Raw genomic sequence first — 18,635 nt, 5'->3', positions numbered from 1 at the left:
CTGGGTCTTGGGGCCCTTTGCATAGGTTTTCTCTTTACAGACCCCTCCATGCATGCACTGGCAGGGACTGCACATGAGAGAGCACTGTAGAGTTAAGGAAAGTGTCTGCAGCAGCCCTTAGAAACAAGAAATACACCCACAGGGATGTTTCAACAGCACCAACCCCGCTGGCCCCCCTCCTTCCCCAGCACAGAGACAGGGACACTCCGCAGACGTGGTGCTGGGAGGCATTTATTTGGTGGTTACAGCCTGCCAATAACCAAAGGGCATCTCCTTGTGCTCAGAGGTGCTGGTGGCAGAGCAGGGACTCTCCTCACACAGCCGGTCCCGGGATGCTCAGTGGTACTTGCGGGCCAGAGCATGAGCCACCACACCAACGAGCTTCTGCCAGGCAAACTGGCAAGCAGGGGTGAAATCCCTGGCAAAGTGGGAAGCCAGGACAATGATTAGGATGTCTCCAAGGAGCTGGAAAGAGGAAAACAGACAGGGTTGAACCGTTGTGCTGCAGCAGTCCATGGAGCAGGGAGCAGACATCCCCGAGTTGGGGCTGAGCTGTCGGACCTAGGACCCCTTGAAGAAGGCTCTTGCTCTTGCTGCACACAACTCCACCCTGTCCTGCCATGTCTTTAGCTCTAAACAGCTTCTTCCTTGATGCAAGCGCTGTCTCTGCTTCTCCTGCTGCAGACATCCCTCCCACCGCTCTCCTTCCCGCCCCCCCCAGACACCACCCTGCAACTCATCGGCTGCATCTCCTTTCTCCTGACATCTCCTTGAGCCTGAATTCCCCTCCTGAAAGGACTCTCACAGGCTGCATGCTCCTCCTCTTCTTCCTCACACGCCCCCCCCCCGCCCCCCCCGCCTCACTGGAGTGACCCTCGGGCTGCGGGGCTTTGCGTAGGAAGCTCTGGCTTTTGGGAGAGCAATATTTGCTTCATTCTTAAAAAAAAAAAAAAAAAAAGAACGGAAGAAAGAGCCTTGACACTATTTCCCCCATTTTTGGGACGTTAAAGCAATTGGGCCTGAGACCCACCCTGCAAAACGCTGGGTCATTTTTTTTTTCTTTTTAGAGGTAAATAAAGAAAACAATCCGGTTTTATTTCCAAGCGTTGGAGGAGGAGGGAGTGTCCCATTTAGACAGGCAGCCCATGCTGGACAAGCCAGAGACCTGCTCTGTGGTTTTTGAGCACGCTAGCTGCTTACCTTGCTGTAGGACCTACGATTTCCTTAAAAGCTCGGCTTAGCTCCCCGCTGCCTCCGACTCCTCCAGCCCATGCTGCACCTCCCCCTGGGTTTGTTTCTTTTGTCCCCACCAGATCGCCTTCAGGTAACGATCTCCCAACACCTTCTCCTCCCCATTGCTGTGCTAGTACTAGAAATGTGACTTTTCAGTGTGAAAGTCACCCACACTCCTCCAAACGGTCCTGCACAACCTACCATCGTGCTTGGGTACTACACTGGGACTCTGCCTGCACCAGCCAAAGAAAGTACCCCTAGACAGTGCTGTCGGAGGCAATACCCCCCAGTTTCAATGCAAAATCTGACTTTCCCCACATGACATAGGGAAAGGCTGGGACTGCACACATGGCTCACCCTGAAGTTCTCGGGGTCCACGTGCAGCTTGTCGCAGTGCAGCTCGGACAGCTTGGCGTAGGTCGCCTTGATGTTGTCCAGGTTCTTGACGGCTTCCCCAAAGGAGGTGAGCACTTTCCTGCCATGGGCGCGGACCTTGGGGTTGCCAATGATGGCGGTGGGGCTGGAGAGGTTCCCGAAGGAAGCGAAGAACCTCTGGGTCCAGGGGTAGACGATCAGCAGCCTGGGGAGAGATGGGGGGACACAAGCAGACACAGACACGTTAATGCTCCCGAATGCAGTCTCCACGATTTCTCTACCCGGGGTGCAGCTGAGCAGATGCCCGGGAGCTGGACCTACCTGGCCAGGGCCTCGGCGCCGCATTCATCCACATTGACCTTGCTCCAGACGCTGGCGATGAGCTGCTTCTCTTCGGCTGTCCAGTGCACCATGGTGGCGAGCAAGAGGGTTTGCTCAGCGCTGCGGGAGGACCCAGGTTCCGTAGCTGGGCTGCAGACCCCACGGAGGCTTTTATCCACTGCCAGCGGCCCCTCCCCGCCCTGCGCTGTGGAGTCATTGGCTGGGGCCAGTGTGGGGGTCCCCACCATCCGGGGAGCAGAAGGCGATGGCCAGGGTGTGGCACGCTCAGAAGGGGCCTCTGGTTATCCTGACCTCAGGAGCTTTACCCTTCCCCTCTGTGCAGCCAGTTCTCCCTTTCACCTACCAGATGAGGGCCCCTTTGCAGAGATGGGTCTGCACAAGCATCGCTATCTAACATGTGTGCGGTGTGAGCCTTATGCCTTGGCTCTTCCAAATGCTGGACTCTGCCTTGCCTCTATCAATAAAATGACGAATACCCCTGCCAAAACGCAGCCCGTGCAGGGACCTGCACTGCAGGAGGACTCCAGTGTCCTTGCACCGCCAGGAGCTGTGGCCACGCTGGAGTTGCTCAGTGGATGCTCGGGCTTTGCAGCTGAAATCTGTGTTAACCCTGTAGGCCTCCTCCTGTAACAGAACTTGGCCCGCTTGGTTTATTTGTCCCTTTTGGAGCAGCAAGAAGCTCACGCAAAGTGTTCCCCCCCCAGATGTAAAAGGACCGGTCAGATGCAGTGCTGCTGGACAGGGAGCAAGTATCAAACAGAATCACCCTTTTAATCCTATTTCTGCTTTCATCCACATCCACAAAGGACAGGTAAAATAGGCTTTGAGCAAAAGTTTTGCCACTGAAGGAGCTGCTGTGGTCTCAAAAAGCAGCAAAAGCTCAGCTCAGGGATGTCCAGCCCAGGGGGAGCCCAGGGCCTTTCCCTTCCGAACGTGTCCCGACAAGGCTGCCATACTTCAGATTTCCTCCCACGTTCATCCAGGCTGCTCCCAGCCTCCTTGGGCGGGAGGAAATGTTTGGGCTTCCTGTGAATTGCTCCCCTGGGACACCCCCGAGCACACTGCGGGTGATGCACCTTCACCGGGAGCCATGTCCTTTCATGGTGGGGGGCTCTCCTTGTTTATTTTCTGCATAAACCCGCAAGAAACACTGTCCTTGCTGGAAGTACAGGGGGTTTGATCCTGATCCCAAAGCACCTGGGGCAATCGGATGTCTTCCTGATGTTTTCCATAGGATTTGGACTGGGCTAAGTAAGAAGTGTTGACTCTGCCAGGCTGCAGCAGAGCTAAAGAGCTGACCAAGCTCCTCTCCAGACATTGGGGCTTGCCTCCCTCCATGGACCACCTCCTGCTAAGGGTCTTCTTGGCCTTTTACTGAAAATACAGGAATTGGAGGAAAATCAATTAAAAGAAAGAAAATACTGACAGAGAATTTCAGCCTGATAATATCTCTTTCCCCCTTTAGTTGTAGACTTTTTTTTTTTGATGGAATAGGGATGAACAATCTTCCTTAGAATTGCCTGTATCTGCCTTCTCTCAAGAAACTCCAGTGCACGCAGGTCGGTGTGCTGGAGCATGACGATAAATCAAGTCAAGCACTGCCTGGGTGCATGCGTGGGGGAGAAAACACACCGGCAAAATGCCACCGGGCTGCTGCCGGTGCCCACCCACCCTTATCGGCCCCTCCGGGACGTGCGGTGCTGCCAGCGCTGCGTTGCACCAGGCATTCCCTGGGGGGCTGTCAGCTCCCACAGCAGCGTTCTGCCACCATGCAGGAGACGAAACGGGAGCAGGCAAAGCAGCATGGGGAAAGGACACCCCACAGGATGCGTTTGCTGGGGACACAGGGACCAGGGTGTCATCGCCCAGCTGGGGCTGGCGCTGGGGCGTGAAGCCATGGGCAGCACCAGCGGGCACCGTACCCATCCTGCCAGGTGTAGGGGGTGGAAACCCTCGTCCCTGCTCCCAGGAAGGGGTACCCCAGCAGGGACCTCAACAGCAGGGGGAGCCCAGGCATCCCCTGCCTTACTGACCTGTAGGGTCTAACCCCAGCGCTCTGCTCAGCTCAATCCTACCCCCAGACACCTTGCTTGCAGGAGGGCACCTACTTGTTCAAATAATTCAGCCATTTCTGCCTGAAGTCTATGAATAATATCTATGAATGTCTCTGTCTGTCACGAAACCTATGAAAAATCGTGTAAGAATTCTTTTTTTTCCTGTGACCCTGGACACCTGACCAAACCACCGCAGTCTGTGCCTGCCCAGGCTCCCTGCAGGGAGGGAAGCACTTTGGGACTTAGATCATCTCACCTTCTCAGCCTCTGCCTTGACACCCAAAAAACGTCTCTTCCTTCAAGTCATGTCTGTGAGAAGGGGCACTTATGGGTAACAGAGGGCTTTTAATACCCTCCAGTGGTTCAGAAGCAGAGGGTGGGATGCCCAAATGTGGATGAAGCAGGGATAGGACGCAGTGCAAACGGGGTGTCGGAGGTACTGGGATATATACATGTGCCCTCTTTTTTCCCTTTAAAAAGTAAGCACGTCCTTTCTGCTAACCATTGCTCTTACTGCATCATGCTCAGACAGGGCAGACAGTGTTTCCCGTGCCAAGAACAAACTCTGTCCTAGAGAGTCCTGCTCTGCAGGCGCTTAAACACCAAAAATGCCCTGCGTGCATAGAGCACCCATTGATACTCATCAATAGTCACTACTGTTCGCAGGATTGGGCCCCCCATAATTGCAGAATGGGCGGCACAGGGTGAAAAAGAAGTGCATAAACAAAGTCTGGACAGGTCTTGATAGCAAAATGTTTATCTAAACCCTACCCGCACCCAGCTGGCTGCTTGACCAGTATGAGTCAGCTAATTCCTTGTAGGCTTTATGCCAGGAATGAACCAGGGTAGATTAAAGTATTCACTTTGTTTATCCTCCTTAAAAAATATGAATCCTTTGAGTTCCCCTCACCTGCAAGAAAGCACACAGGTTTCACAGCAAAATACCGACTAGTTCCTCAGTGCAAACTTCCTAGTGCATGACCACAGAGGTAGCAGGACAGCATCTACCCAATACTCTGTAAGTATGATTTCCAGCGACAAACCACCCAAAAACATGCAGAACAAAGGGAGGTGGTATTTTCTGGGAGCAAAATGCCCACCCTGCTCAAGCTTACACCCCGGTCCACCTGCGGGTGCCTCTGGTTCCCGTCCCTGCAACCCCTCCAGCCTCTCAGGAACACACGGACTCAGTGGAGGCTTCACAGGATGAGCTTTATTTGGCTGTTACAAGCTGTCAGCTCCAAAGCAGAACGTCAGCCTGTGCATGACACACAGCTGGAGGATGCTGCCAGGCCTTTCCTGCTGACACTTTAGTGGTATTTGCGGGCCAGAGCGTGGGCCACGGCACCGACCAGCTTTTGCCAGGCAGCTTGGCACTCAGGAGTGAAATCCTTGGCGAAGTGGGCAGCCAGGACGATGATCAGGATGTCACCCAGGAGCTGCGGGGACAAGAGCACCCTCAGGTTAGCAATGTCCAGGAGCCTGCAGATCCTCACGCAAGCACTCGCATTAGACCCAGGGAAACCTCAGGGCATTTTGTAGGCTTAAAAATCTCCCTGGAGTCTTTTTCAAGATGTACTGTAAACTTGTCTCTGCTCTTACTCTAAAGGTTCAGGTTCTGCTACTGCTGTGGGAAGAGTAACCAAAAATTCTCCAGAAAATTTTGTTGATTAAATTTTTCTTTCTCCCTTCTGGCTTTGTTTGAGAGTTTATCCTGAGCAGAGGACACAGCTGAGTGTCTGCTGTGCAGCAGGGAGCTGGCACTTGGCACTGCAAAGCACCCTGGGGTGAACAATGAGCTTGTGCAGATGCAGGGGGGACCTCTGCCAGCCCTGGTGACAAATGTCAGGGTTCCTTCCCCACTGGGAAACCCTCAGCTGCAGAGACACAGAAGCCAAAGTTTTCTCTCCGTTTAGGTCCCGTTCCTCTTTTGCTTTTGGCATCTAGCTGCCATCCCCTGCTCCTCACTCATCTCTCCTTTCTCCTCTGGGCCAAGCTTCTCTCTTGCTCCTTTGCTTTCCCCTTGGCTCAAACCTTTTCCTGCTCAACAACTGCTTCCACGCTACTCTCCCCACTCCCCTCCCACACTGAAACCACCTCCTTGCCGCCTTCCCGTCTCCCGTGCATCCTCGCTTGCACCCTCCAGACGGCCTCTCCATAACCATCACTATCACCTCTCAGCCCCTTCGGTGTGTTCACACCAAGATGCGGGTTGGTCCCTTCCCTCTCTGTCCCTCTCTGGCATCTCCCCCTCACCCCAACCACCAGCCCCCCTTCCTCCTGCACCAGCATGTCCAGGGTAAATCCCTCACACGGCGGGGCTCAGGGTTACGGGACAAACTGCCCGCAGAGCTGCGGTAGGGAGGATGGGTCCCCCAGTCAGGAGTGCGGCTCACCCTGAAGTTCTCGGGGTCCACGTGCAGCTTGTCGCAGTGCAGCTCAGACAGCTGGGCGAAGGTCGCCTTGATGTTGTCCAGGTTCTTGACGGCTTCCCCAAAGGAGGTGAGCACTTTCTTGCCGTGGGCACGGACCATGGGGTTGCCAGTGATGGCGGTGGCACTGGAGAGGTTCCCGAAGGAAGCGAAGAACCTCTGGGTCCAGGGGTAGACAATCAGCAGCCTGGGGAGAGATGGGGGGGGACACAAGCAGACACAGACACGTTAATGCTCCTGTGACTGGAGTGGTTTCTTTAGCAGGGTGCAGCTGAGCAGATGCCCGGGAGCTGGACCTACCTGGCCAGGGCCTCGGCGCCGCATTCGGCCACGTTGACCTTGCCCCAGAGGCCGGTGATGAGCTGCTTCTCTTCGGCTGTCCAGTGCACCATGGTGGCGGGTGGAGGGTAGCGTGTGGCTGCCGGCTGTACGGAGGAAGTCTGAGCTCTTGCTCCTGAGGGGGTCGCACACTGGCGAGCAGCTCTCCCTGTTCCCACTTTTATACCCTATGCTGGGCCCCTCCTCTTCCCCGTGCACCCCTCCATTGGCTGGGCCCCCGGGGGGGGGCCCGCAGCCCTGGCACCCCAAGGGAGGGGATGCAGTGTCAGGGTGGGGCCCCAGGGCAAGATGCCCAGATCCGCTGCCAGGACGGGCTGGCGGGACGCCCTCCCCCTGTCTTTGATTTCCAGCTCTGCAGCTCCCTACTGGAGGGTAGCGCTTATCTCCACGCTAAGTCCGAGCACGGTGACATGCGAGTCCCGCATACGGCCTCAGAGGAAGGTGCATGCGAGGCTTGGCGCCCCTCAGATGGTGCAAACCACGGCGGGCCGCGTGGCTGCGAGGCAGAAGACTCAGGCTTGGGGCTGTTGGGTCCTCCCTCTGAATGCACCACCCGTGTGCAAGTAGTTTCTCTTTGTCCTCTTATTGCAGGACCTGCCAGGCTTTGGGTTCACCTTTTCCTCTCCTATTAGCTGTTTAAGAGTTTGCTGACTCTAGGGTAGCACTAAGAAAACCATGGGCAGCGGCTTACAGCCAGGGAGCTCCTGTCTCAAAAGAGCCTGTTAGCAAAGGCCAGGCAAGGCTGGAAGAGAGGGCACATTGGTTGCCTGCAGGGTGTTAGCTTGCAGGGGCTCCGGGAGAGGTGGGCAAGACTGGGTATACGGGGATCTGTGCAGATGCACAGCAGGAGGCAGCGCCTGACCTGCGATTTGGCGGCCAGAGGAGCGGTGGTCCTCCCGAGTGGTGGGAGAGGCAGCTGGGTCTCCCGCACGTCTTCTTCTGCCCCCAGCAGAGCTGGCTGGAGGCGGTGGGGTGAGATGCAGGCACCAGGGATGGGGACAGAGCGTGTGGGGCCAGACCCTGGCAGAGCACAGGAACGCCAGCTGATCCAGTGGGGTCTGGATGACCGTGGAGCAACGTGTTTGCATTGGCCATGGGCTGCCACGGTTTCTGATGGCTGCACCGGCTCTCCTCTGCATGCTCGCTTGAGGAGGGGGCTTGGCAAAAGGACCCTGGGGCCAGGCCTGGGGGGGTGACACTGTTCCGCAGCCCTCTGCGCTGGGACAGTGCAGTCTTTGCTGGAGACCTGCTCTGGAGCCACTCGCTCTGCGTTCTCCCTGATGGGGGTGGGAGGACTTCACCACCCAGGAACCCCAACCATGTCCTTGGGCTGCTCTTGGCGCTGTGGGGATGCTGCGAGTCTGAAAGGAGGACAGGAGGCTGGTGGGGGCCGTGGTCCCCTGCACGGCAGGGAGACCGTTTGGGGAGTTTCATTTTGCTTGTGGAAAGTTAGACATACGGACCACTGAAAGCAGAGGCTCCATCCTTCCTGTACCTGAAATTACTGTTCTTGGCATATTTTTTTGCCATAATAGATAGTTGTGCCTATTACATTTTGCCTTTAGTAATCTGAGAATGAGAATGATTTAGACAAAAAAAACCACAACCAAACAACAAAATATATTTTTTCTTCTGTGAAGGAAGTTACAAATGATGGGCCTAATCTCACTGCCGCTTCTCCCATTGCACGTTTTTGTACAAAGTTTTGTTCCACTTAATCCATGAAAGACGTAAAACATTGAACCCAGTGATGTTACCTGGTGTCTCAAAAAAGCACCGGAGTATGCCTGTTTGTATTTTGTAGGGTGTTTGGTTTTTTGCCTTGAAAGATCCCCTGGATTCTTCAGCTTAGATGAGTCTCGCTTGCATGAATTCATAGGCAGGACCATGGCTCATGTTGCGTGTGTGTGTGAGCAGCCCCCTCCCATTCCTCAGCACCCTGGGGCGGCCCCCACCCCATTCCCACAGAGACAGACACCTCTTCATGGCTGAAGCAGCTGGTGTTTATTTGGCTCTTAGAGACCAGCAGAACCAGAGGATGTTTCCCTGTGAGCCAGGAGCATCTCCAGCCTCAGACGCTTGCGGGAGGCTCAGTGGTACTCATGGGCCAGTGCGTGGGCCACCACATGGACCATCTTCTGCCAGGCGGCCTGGCAGGCAGGGGTGAAGTCCTTGCTGAAGTGGGCAGCCAGGACGATGATGAGGATGTCACCCAGGAGCTGGCAACGGAGGGAGGAGAAGCCGTCAGCCTGGTGCTGCCCCCCACCCCCCTCCCCACCCTCGCACCACCCAGGTGGTCGCAGGTGGACACAGGTTATTAGGGAAGTCATTGCAAAGCAAGGAATGGATTTATCCCAGCCCCATGCAGAGCGCCAGGCTCCCTGCACCGCTTGAATCTCCAGCAGTCACCAGGATGGCTGGATGTGCTGGATTCTCCTCCCCAAACACCTTCCTTTGCCTGCTGTGCAGTGTCCTCCCTCTGCTTCGACTGGGTTTATCCTTTCCTTTCATATCCCTATCCACCCTTGCTTTCTCTTGGCTCAGATCCCCATCTCATGCTGAAGTGGTTGTGTTTGTTTTCTCACCTGGTTTAACCACTCCATCACAGACAAGCTCAGCTCTTCCCTCCAAACCCTGTCTCGGTTTCTTCCCTTCTGTTCTCTGGCTGCTCCAAGACAACATTGCTTCCTGCTGGCACATATTTGACTCTGCGTTTCATCCCCATCCACCTCGCCTGCCTGGGTCCCTCCTCTCACACATTCCGGTCCCATAACTCCTATCTATTACCCCCAAATATGCCTGTTCCCTCCCCCTTCCCCCCCACCACCCCTGCCCCCAGCAGGCTCCCAGGCTCTGGCAGCCTCAGGGTTCTCTCTGGGTCTCACTGACAGACAGACACCTCAGAGACCCCTAAAGCCCTCGCCAGAGAACAGAAACCTCTGCCCAGCCGAGGCTGGAGTCTGAGCACGGCTCACCCTGAAGTTCTCGGGGTCCACGTGCAGCTTGTCACAGTGGAGCTTGCTCAGCTGAGCAAAACATTTCTTGATGTTGTCCAGGTTCTTGACGGCTTCCCCAAAGGAGGTGAGCACTTTCTTGCCGTGGGCGCGGACCATGGGGTTGCCAATGATGGCGGTGGGGCTGGAGAGGTTCCCGAAGGAAGCGAAGAACCTCTGGGTCCAGGGGTAGACGATCAGCAGCCTGGGGAGAGATTGGGGGACACAAGCAGACACAGACACGTTAAATGCAATTGCCACAATCCAGGGTGCAGCTGAGCAGATGCCTGGGAGCTGGACCTACCTGGCCAGGGCCTCGGCGCCGCATTCGGCCACATTGACCTTGCCCCAGAGGCTGGTGATGAGCTGCTTCTCTTCGGCTGTCCAGTGCACCATGGTGGCGAGCAAGAGGGTTTGCCCGGGGCTTCCCTGAACAATGATGAGGAAGTGGAGCCAAATTCTGCCCCCGGGATTTTTATGCGCTAGTAACGGCTTGTCCTAATCTCAGTTCACCTAACGATTGGTTGGGGCTGGGGAGGGAGCTGCTCTGCGCAAGGAAAGATAGCAGTTTTGGATGCTGTCCAAGGGGAAAAGAGGCCCTTTCCCCCCTCTGCCTTTGAGTGGACAAGCATCGTCTCATACCCATGCACTGGTATCTGCAGCCCCGAGTGCAGGTAGAGCTGCCTGCACGGCTTCTCGCCGGCTGCGGGTTTCCCATACTGCAGAGGCAGCCGGGCGCTGGGGGCTGACTGTGCGGTGCAGACCCAAGGACAGGCAGTGACCTTCACAGTGTTTGCAGTCTCCACTTTGCCCATGTTTTCAGAGTCTTTATTGTGCATTGGTGCCCTGCACTCCTGGGATTCATCCCGAACAGGTCTAGGCATCATCTGCCCCAGCTCTGAGGGCCAGAGGCTTACTGGGAAACAAGGATTGAATGACCAAATCTAGGCCCCATGCTTTAAATGCAGGAGCCTCCTTTCTTGTCTGTCCTAGCAAAGAGCTCCAGAGCTGCTGTCCGTCATCACTGTGCATCGCTGCTGTCTGTTTGCTGTTCTGAGCCCGAGCTCTCCTACTGCCCATCTCCAGCACAATTCCCTGTCACCAGAGAAAAGTGGGTCCGCCTCGAAGGCACGACTCTGAGTTACGGGTCTCAAGAGCACAGTGTTACCCCTAGTCTTAGTCCTATGAGGAGTCCAGGCTGGACACATCACCCATGTGGACAGTCCATCCCACCTGATACCAGCAGGAGTCTAGGTCCAGGCCGTACTGAGCAAAACCAGTCCAATGCTAATTTTATCTGCTGGTCCTCCAGGAAAAGGACAACACAATATTAATTTTATTTTGGATTTTGAATGCCTCATTACTGTATGGGGCTGATGAATGCCCCTTAGTCTAATAGCTGGCTGGCTCTGGGGCACAGTTCTGAACCTGACCAAATCAGAAATGTGGTGTACACCAAATAAAAGGCAGAACCAAATAGGAAACCATGCTTATTTTTTTCAGAATGCTAACAGAAATATGCAATAAAACTCTGTCCGCATGGCAAAAGTTGGATGCTTTTGTTATATCACGCATTAACACTGACAAACTCTTGAGTACAGACACTGGCTATAGAGGAAAAAAGGTGTCTTTTGATATATAACATACCTCATACCCCCAAAAAAATAAGCGGTCCCGGCAAAGCAGCATTTCTACTGTTGGTAGAGCTGTCTTGATCAAAATGTTTGTTCACATAAAATAATTGAGCCCTAAGAAACAGCCTTGCAGGGGTGATCTTTCACTGCATGCAGGATGAAGTCTGTCCTCTTGGCAACCCCCTTTACAAATCTGAAGAGCACTATCTTGCTTCTTATCTGCCTGCTCCAAATAAAACTGCCTGTTGTTTTTTCCATCCTTACCTCTGGTCGATACCGTTACTCCCTGCAGTTACTATGTCTTCAAAAGTTGTGACTTTTTTCCACCCTCCTACTTGACAGGGCATCCTGATCCAAGGTGTTTCATACTAACAGGGGAGGCTGTCAAAGAATAAAAGTATTCTTAACAGTATAATTTTGCAAACAGGGTCCTGATGCACCGTAGGATGCATTGATGCATTTAAAATCATGCAAGAGGTCTGTGATACAGTCAGGTACTGAGCTCTGCCCTCAGCTGCAACTGGTGACCCGACCTTAAATTAAATTCTCTACTTGCAACTCTATGCAACACTAATTGCTAGGTGTGCAAACCAGTTCATTCACATGCTTTCTCAGTTAATACAAGAGATGAGAAGGCTCTAACATCAATAAATTGCTCTGCAGACACAGATTCCAGATTCTTTTTTAGCAGAGTGGACTGGTAAACTGGTGGCATCAGTCTTGTGGCACCTCGGCACCAGCGCAGCTCGGATGCACCACTCTACAAGGGCAGCTTCAAATGCCCATCCCAGGCATAAGGTGAGATGCCAAACCAAGAGAAGAAGCAAAGAATGAACAGCTCCTGGGGCTTGCTGAGCTTTGCCTTATCTTTCCTTCCTTCTCCTTCAGCCCTGTCCCTCCCCAGCCTACATGGCTCCCCCTCGCTCGCTGCTGTGACCACGTCCCGAGCTCGCGGTGTCCCTGCCGGAGAACATCGTCCCATCCTGGGGCGGGATTCCTTCAAAGTGCTTTGCACATCACCTCCAGCAACTGCATTAGAGCCACAGGACAGTTAGCTGACAGAGGGAAAACATGAGATTAAACTCCCTGTGAAAGACTTCCAAGGGCTTTTTCGTTTTAAGCTTAATCAGCCACAAAGGCATTTTAAGGAAACCTGCTACGCTGGGCAGCCCCAGAGGCTGTTTACAACACCTGGGCAGCGGTCCATAATGCCGTCAGAGACAGGAGCTCACAGTCAAGCAGACACAGCCCCGAAGGTGCCTGCAAGGATGGCAGGGCGATCTCAGCCAGAACACCACGAGCATCCGCTGTAAGCAGCCCTGCATGCTCTGAGACAGCAGAGAGACATGGCAAAAGCACAGGCACGACAGCCCAGATGGTCCCAGCCCTGTGCTTTGCTTTGGACTTCTCCAGGGGATCCATCCATCTCACCCATTTTTATAAGAAAGGGTTAATTTTAAGATCACCTGCTTTATGGCTTGGGGGTAGAGCCCCAGCTGGCATTTTTTTGGACCCTCAGGACTCCTAGGGCAGGGATTGTCTGTTGAGGGGGCTGTTTGGTGGCACAGGGTGGGAGGGGAAATATTCATCACAATGAGCCAAGTAGAGGCAATTTCTGTAGCTTTTTTCCAGTTAACAGAGTCAAAGGGAGGTCTCCTTTCCCCTAGCACACCCACAGCAATACCTTGCGGCATGCTTAACCCCAGCTTAACCCCAGAAGGAAAACTAGGGGCCCTTGTGCTGTCTGCCTGGGATGGATCTCACTGTGCTCAGGACTCTTCCCTCGAGCCTCCTTCCAGCCAGCTGTTCCCTTTGGCGTGGGTGGAAGATCCCCTAAGCTGTTCCTCATCTCTTGACCTCACACTGGGACATGCCCACTTCCACGAACGGGAACCTTTCCTTTTTATAGATGAACTGTCCTGATGGTGGCAAAAAGCAGTTACAGTGAGCGAGAGCCTTTCTGAAACAAGCAGAATTTATTGGTCACTCTGATTGCAGCAGGCAGTGTCCCACGCCAAGCTTTACCAGAGCCCTTATCAGAAGGAGTGGCAGCTGTACGCAGCCTCTGCCACTCTGGATCCAGGCCAGCCTCTTCTCTCTCCTCCAAAACATGCAGTTTCTTGTGTCTTAAGCCAGTAGGTCTCGAGGGTGTCTTTGGTCCCACTTTATTTGCTGTGATCTTCTTTTCCCAGCTGGACAGCCCTGTACAGGCTCGTCCCGCTCTGTGCCAGCATCTCGTCGTCTCCCAGCTGGGGGCAGGAGCTCACTCCTTCCCCCCGGAGTGGAAGCCACAGATGGCAAAACGGGAATGTGCATCAGCCAGCCTTGCCTTGGTCAGTCCATGGAGGGCTGGGACCACTTCAAAGGGACTCTGGGCTCCAAAAGGCTGTCTGCACCACGCAGAGATCGTCGCGGGCTCACAGTGAGCACCCGGGGCTCACTGAAGTGGTGTAACGGGGGGCAAGGCAGGATTCAGGTCCTGAACGTGAGCCAACTGCTGAGAACCAAGCTGATGGCTCGCTGTCCCCTGGCACTTTGTGGCTCCCAGCCCTGCCCGAGCATCGCAGCGTCACTCGGCACCGGCTCTGCAGAAACGCCCCAATGGCCATTTTATTGCATGGTGAAACACGAGCAGTGCTTTTGCCCGCCGTCACTGTGCTGTCCCCAAAGAGGACAGCCTGAACAGTGGGATAGCCTGGAAATGCACATTTGATTCCTGCTTTCCCACCAGCTGCTGGAGGTGCTTTGGTCGAGCTCTTTCCCCTGCGGTGCTCCATTCCCCAGCTGCAAAGGAAGGAGGCGCCGCTGACATCGCTCCCTCTGTAATGAGCTGTTAGAGCTACTGATGTGACACTGCTAGGACTAGGCAGTGTCTTGTCAACACCAGGCTTGCCATGGAGTTCATCTAGCCTGCATCCAGGGCTTGCTTCCAACCCCGCTTTGGGGTCAGATGGGCTGTTAGCGGTCATAGCTTTGCTCTTGCTTCACACCAGAGATGGGCAACTCCCACTTGCAAAGCCTGGCGCGCCGGCTCTGCAACACCAGCACAGCAACCCACCCCTTGCCTGCACCTCTAATTGCAGATTAAGGCCGACAGGACCGTCCAGGGGCTGGCCGTAGCGCACAGGGAACATCACCACTGGGATGTGTCCGTGGCACAGGGTGGGAGAGGAGGAGCAGTATGATTCAGGCATTCACACAGACTCTGGGGTGAAAACAGAATGCTGAGGCCCACAGCCACTGAGCAAGCGTGTGTTTGCCGGTTTGGGACCCGGAGGTACGAACACAGGGATGGACAGTGTGTGCTGCCGGATGCACCCGCAGTCATTTTGTTAACGTTATGTCTGCCCATGCCCCAGGTGCAGGAGACCTTTCCTCTTTGGTGGCATCTTCCAAGGTTTTGAACTGCACATTTGCACTAACTGGACCAAGACACTGAGGACGGTCTTACCCCCTGAAATCGTGCTGAAATGCCGATTCGCTGGCTGAAAGTAGAAGGCTGTGCTGCAGGAGAAAGTTAGGCAAGCTTCTGGGTTTTTGTTTTTCCTTTTTTTTTGTTTCCTCCAGCCCAGGATGTTCTTGGCACCGCCAGCAGGGCTGGATCCTTTGCCTGTCAGGCTGTCTGTGTAGGATAGAGGGGTCATAAGGGCAAATCCCTGTTTTATCAGGAGAAAGGCAGAAAATTTATTCCTAAATCAGGCAAAACAAGGATTTCATCATTCTGAAACAGCAGCATGGCTGTCCTTGTTGCTTTTCAAGTTATTCCTAGAAAAGCATAACTGAAACCGATGTGGTTATGCAGAATCCTTTCATTGCAGTGAAAAAACATTCTTCCATTAAGGCAATCTGAGTAAAAAAATGCTTTGATCAGTCCTGCTTAAAAGCTGCCCTCATCCCCTCCTCTTGGGATCATACACATTGCCTTTTAGATATCGTATTCTCATCAAAATGCACAAGAGTAATGGTAAAAATATTTTCACTGCTGATTCAGAAAATGCTTTTGATCAACTTCTTAAAAATGTATCAGAACTAAAATATGAAGAGCCAAATTTCTGCCTAATCTAAGCTGGCTTCAGTGAATCCCTACAAATTTATATCCTTGCATGCATTACAGGTTGAGAGGTTTAGGGCCAGAGGGGCCCTTGCTTGCCCTGCAGCTTGGCTTTCTGCACAAAAAAAGGTCAGAAATCCCCTCCTGGTGATTTCAGCAAGCTCAGAGGTACCATGTGGGCTGGGACGTGCCCATCACTGGTTTAGAGGCCAGCATCCCCAGACGCCTCACCGGAGCTCTGGATGTGAGGGGCACCCCAGCATCACTTTGTGCGTGGCGGTCCAGGACCAGCCCTGCTGGGCAGGCGGGAAAGGGCAGCAGTGAGCAGGCTGATGCCTTTCGGAGAGAGCCCAAACAGCCAGGAAAAGTAGCCTCCCCTTTGGCCAGCCTGACTGCCTTTCTGGAGCATGATGCTCCCGGCAGCCCAGAGCCCATCTTCCACCTTTCATGCCCCTTGCTCCCTCCCTCCCACCCCACAGGCAGCCACAGAGACACAGGAGCACATTCAGAAGTCCAGAAAATGTGGGGGTTTTATTGACTATTAAGACACATCTGCCTCCAGAGGGTTTAATGGTACTTATAGGCCAGAGCATGGGCTACCACACCGACCAGCTTCTGCCAAGTGGCCTGGCAGGCAGGCGTGAAGTCCTTGGTGAAGTGTGCAGCCAGCACGATGATGAGGATGTCTCCCAGGAGCTGGAAAAGAGAAGGAAAGAAATTAGGTCAGCCCAGTTTTGAGCACCCCTTCACTCTATGCAGGACCCAGTGACCAGGGGCTGGAGGGAACCCAGCTGCTCTGGTGGGTCCTGGAGGCTGCAACCAAAGGAAGCTCATTTAGCTGAGTTCCATGTGCAGGAAAATGGCCCTGTGCTGACCACACGCACCAGTATCTACCTCCTCTGTCCCTGCTTCATCTCACACCTGCTTTTTCCAGCCTCTAGACTTTATTTCTAGACCTTCTTTGTCTTTTTTCTTTTTTTTTTTTCCTGCCATAAAACCCCATGATTACTTGAGCAGAGGGTTAGGTCAGTGCAAGGTCTACCTGCTACATCCTCAAAACAGAGGCCATCAGCCACATCCAACCTGCTGAATCTCTTCCAGCCTGAACTGCTCCTTCCCTTCTCACCCCCCTGCACCCTGACCGCTTTTGCTTCATTCCCCTCCTGCTGCTCCTCTCCCTCAGCTGCTGACCCTGTCCCCAACCTCAGACCTGTCCTCTCTGTCTTGAATCCCAGCCTACATCTCTTCCCATCAGTGTCCAGTCCCTGACCATCCCACTCTTGCTCTTCCCTCTCCTCCCATGTCTGCCAGCTTTGGAAAAAGGGGAGACAAAGTGTCCCCATCCCTGGGGCCAGGAGGTGCCAGGGAGAGGTTGCACATGGCGCCTTCCTTCCATGCTTTCCACCCTCAGCCCCACTTGGCCTCCCTGCATCCTTCTACCGCTTTTCTCAAGCCATGTCCATGCGAGCCTCCAGGCTTTCAGAGCATCTCCCTGTATTTGTCCCCAGACCACTCACAGCCTGGAGCCTGGCATTTCCTTGGTATTATCAAACACCCAACCTTCCCCTCTCCCCCAGATTCCATCCAAGCCAGCCCCTTTCTCTTTGGTAACTAAAATATATGTCATTTATGCTTGTTTGAAACCCTCCAGGCACTGAGGTGCTCTGCAGGATGGAGGGAGAGAGGGTCAAGCCCCGAGCACGGCTCACCCTGAAGTTCTCGGGGTCCACGTGCAGCTTCTCGCAGTGCAGCTCAGACAGCTTGGCGTAGGTCGCCTTGAGGTTTTCCAGGTTCTTGACGGCTTCCCCAAAGGAGGTGAGCACTTTCTTGCCGTGGGCGCGGACCTTGGGGTTGCCAATGATGGCGGTGGGGCTGGAGAGGTTCCCAAAGTTATCAAAGAACCTCTGGGTCCAGGGGTAGACGATCAGCAGCCTGGGGAGAGATTGGGGGACAAAAGCAGACACAGACACGTTAAACACAATTGCCACAATCCAGGGTGCAGCTGAGCAGACGCCCGGGAGCTGGACCTACCTGGCCAGGGCCTCGGCGCCACATTCCTCCACATTGACCTTGCTCCAGAGGCTGGCGATGAGCTGCTTCTCTTCGGCTGTCCAGTGCACCATGGTGGCGAGCAAGAGGGTTTGCTCAGCGCTGCGGGAGGACCCAGGTTCCGTAGCTGGGCTGCAGACCCCACGGAGGCTTTTATCCACTGCCAGCGGCCCCTCCCCGCCCTGCGCTGTGGGGTCATTGGCTGGGGCCAGTGTGGGGGTCCCCACCAGTGGTGGGTCGGTCTGTCCACGGAGTGGTCAGTCTGCAGTGAGGTGTGGTCTTCAAGGAAAAAGCCCTGTGACCTGCTTAACAGGCAGGCTCAGGGCATGATACCCTCTTATCTCCCTCTCCTTCCCCATGGCTGCCTGCTCGCCGTAGGCATGCACATGCCACCGCATGCCCTGCAGCCGGCACCGACCACGTGCAAGGTGCTTTAGCACAGCTTCATCCGGCAGCACCCGAGCTTTGAGTTCTCTGCAGGATTTACAGGCTCTCTAAACTTGAGGAATATTCCTCTGACGGGATAGCTGACCTGATTTATGAACCTAGGCACTTCACAGGCCCTTCTGCACAGGAGCACTCTCCTGGGGACGCTGCCTGCTGTTGCCCTTGGCTGCAGGCCTGGATGCACAGACCTGCAGAGAAGCCTCTTCCTAAGCAGGCACCTTTCATCATGTGAAAGTGTGGAAAACATTAGCCTGTCAGTCCAGCTCCTCCACACCTGAACCTGACCCATGGATGTGCAGCCATGCTTGGTGTTCGTGAAACAGAGACCACCTCCTCGTGCCCCAGGTTTCGAGGAATACCTGTGTGGGATGCAGGTGCTGGGGCGGGCTGTGACTGGGGCCAGGCTCCTCTGCTTTTTGATGGGTGTACAGTACTAACAAGGCAGGCACTTCACCGGCCTTTCCCTGCTGGGAAATGAAATGCCTTGCACAAGTATAGCAGGACACACCATGTTACAGCCAGGCCAGAAACATCCATTTCTACCAGTTCAAGGTCTGACCAAAGGCTTTTGTTTGACTCTGGGTGTCACTTTCCCATTGAACTACACCGGTGTTTTCCTGTTTTCCAGGCTTTGGGTGAAGCCACACTTAGAAAGGCAAAACCAGGATGCATGAGGCTTAGGGCAT

General features: G+C 54.3%; 4 protein-coding genes across 5 annotated transcripts; all 4 read right to left on the bottom strand.

Annotated features, from left to right (window-relative positions):
* Positions 1–215: 215 nt before the first annotated feature.
* LOC142060964 (hemoglobin subunit epsilon) lies at positions 216–4,320 on the bottom strand. Of its 2 annotated transcripts, XM_075101405.1 has the most exons (4): positions 4,261–4,320; positions 1,930–3,324; positions 1,591–1,813; positions 216–465 (listed from the first exon to the last, which is right to left on the bottom strand). In XM_075101405.1, exons 2-4 carry the CDS (start codon positions 2,175–2,177, stop codon positions 337–339), a joined length of 600 nt encoding a protein of 199 aa, XP_074957506.1. In that variant the 5' UTR covers positions 2,178–3,324; positions 4,261–4,320; the 3' UTR covers positions 216–336. The 2 variants fall into 2 exon arrangements, with proteins under 2 accessions (XP_074957506.1, XP_074957592.1); XM_075101491.1 differs by lacking the exon at positions 4,261–4,320 and having other exon boundaries at positions 1,930–2,034.
* Positions 4,321–5,197: 877 nt separating this feature from the next.
* Positions 5,198–8,454, bottom strand: LOC142060835 (hemoglobin subunit beta). The gene is made up of 3 exons (XM_075101166.1): positions 6,737–8,454; positions 6,401–6,623; positions 5,198–5,443 (listed from the first exon to the last, which is right to left on the bottom strand). The coding sequence occupies exons 1-3, from the start codon at positions 6,826–6,828 to the stop codon at positions 5,315–5,317; spliced, it is 444 nt and encodes a 147-aa protein (XP_074957267.1). The 5' UTR covers positions 6,829–8,454; the 3' UTR covers positions 5,198–5,314.
* A 302-nt stretch (positions 8,455–8,756) lies between these two features.
* Positions 8,757–11,067, bottom strand: LOC142060899 (hemoglobin subunit beta-like). Its single transcript, XM_075101282.1, has 3 exons — positions 10,073–11,067; positions 9,751–9,973; positions 8,757–8,994 (listed from the first exon to the last, which is right to left on the bottom strand). The coding sequence occupies exons 1-3, from the start codon at positions 10,162–10,164 to the stop codon at positions 8,866–8,868; spliced, it is 444 nt and encodes a 147-aa protein (XP_074957383.1). The 5' UTR covers positions 10,165–11,067; the 3' UTR covers positions 8,757–8,865.
* Positions 11,068–15,965: 4,898 nt separating this feature from the next.
* LOC142061052 (hemoglobin subunit rho) lies at positions 15,966–17,856 on the bottom strand. The gene is made up of 3 exons (XM_075101611.1): positions 17,485–17,856; positions 17,163–17,385; positions 15,966–16,149 (listed from the first exon to the last, which is right to left on the bottom strand). Exons 1-3 carry the CDS (start codon positions 17,574–17,576, stop codon positions 16,021–16,023), a joined length of 444 nt encoding a protein of 147 aa, XP_074957712.1. The 5' UTR covers positions 17,577–17,856; the 3' UTR covers positions 15,966–16,020.
* Between the last annotated feature and the right edge of the window lie 779 nt (positions 17,857–18,635).

The sequence above is a fragment of the Phalacrocorax aristotelis genome, chromosome 1, assembly GCF_949628215.1.
Source record: "Phalacrocorax aristotelis chromosome 1, bGulAri2.1, whole genome shotgun sequence".
In the NCBI taxonomy this organism is placed as follows: Eukaryota; Metazoa; Chordata; class Aves; order Suliformes; family Phalacrocoracidae; genus Phalacrocorax; species Phalacrocorax aristotelis.
This window is presented reverse-complemented; position numbering and strand designations above follow the sequence as displayed.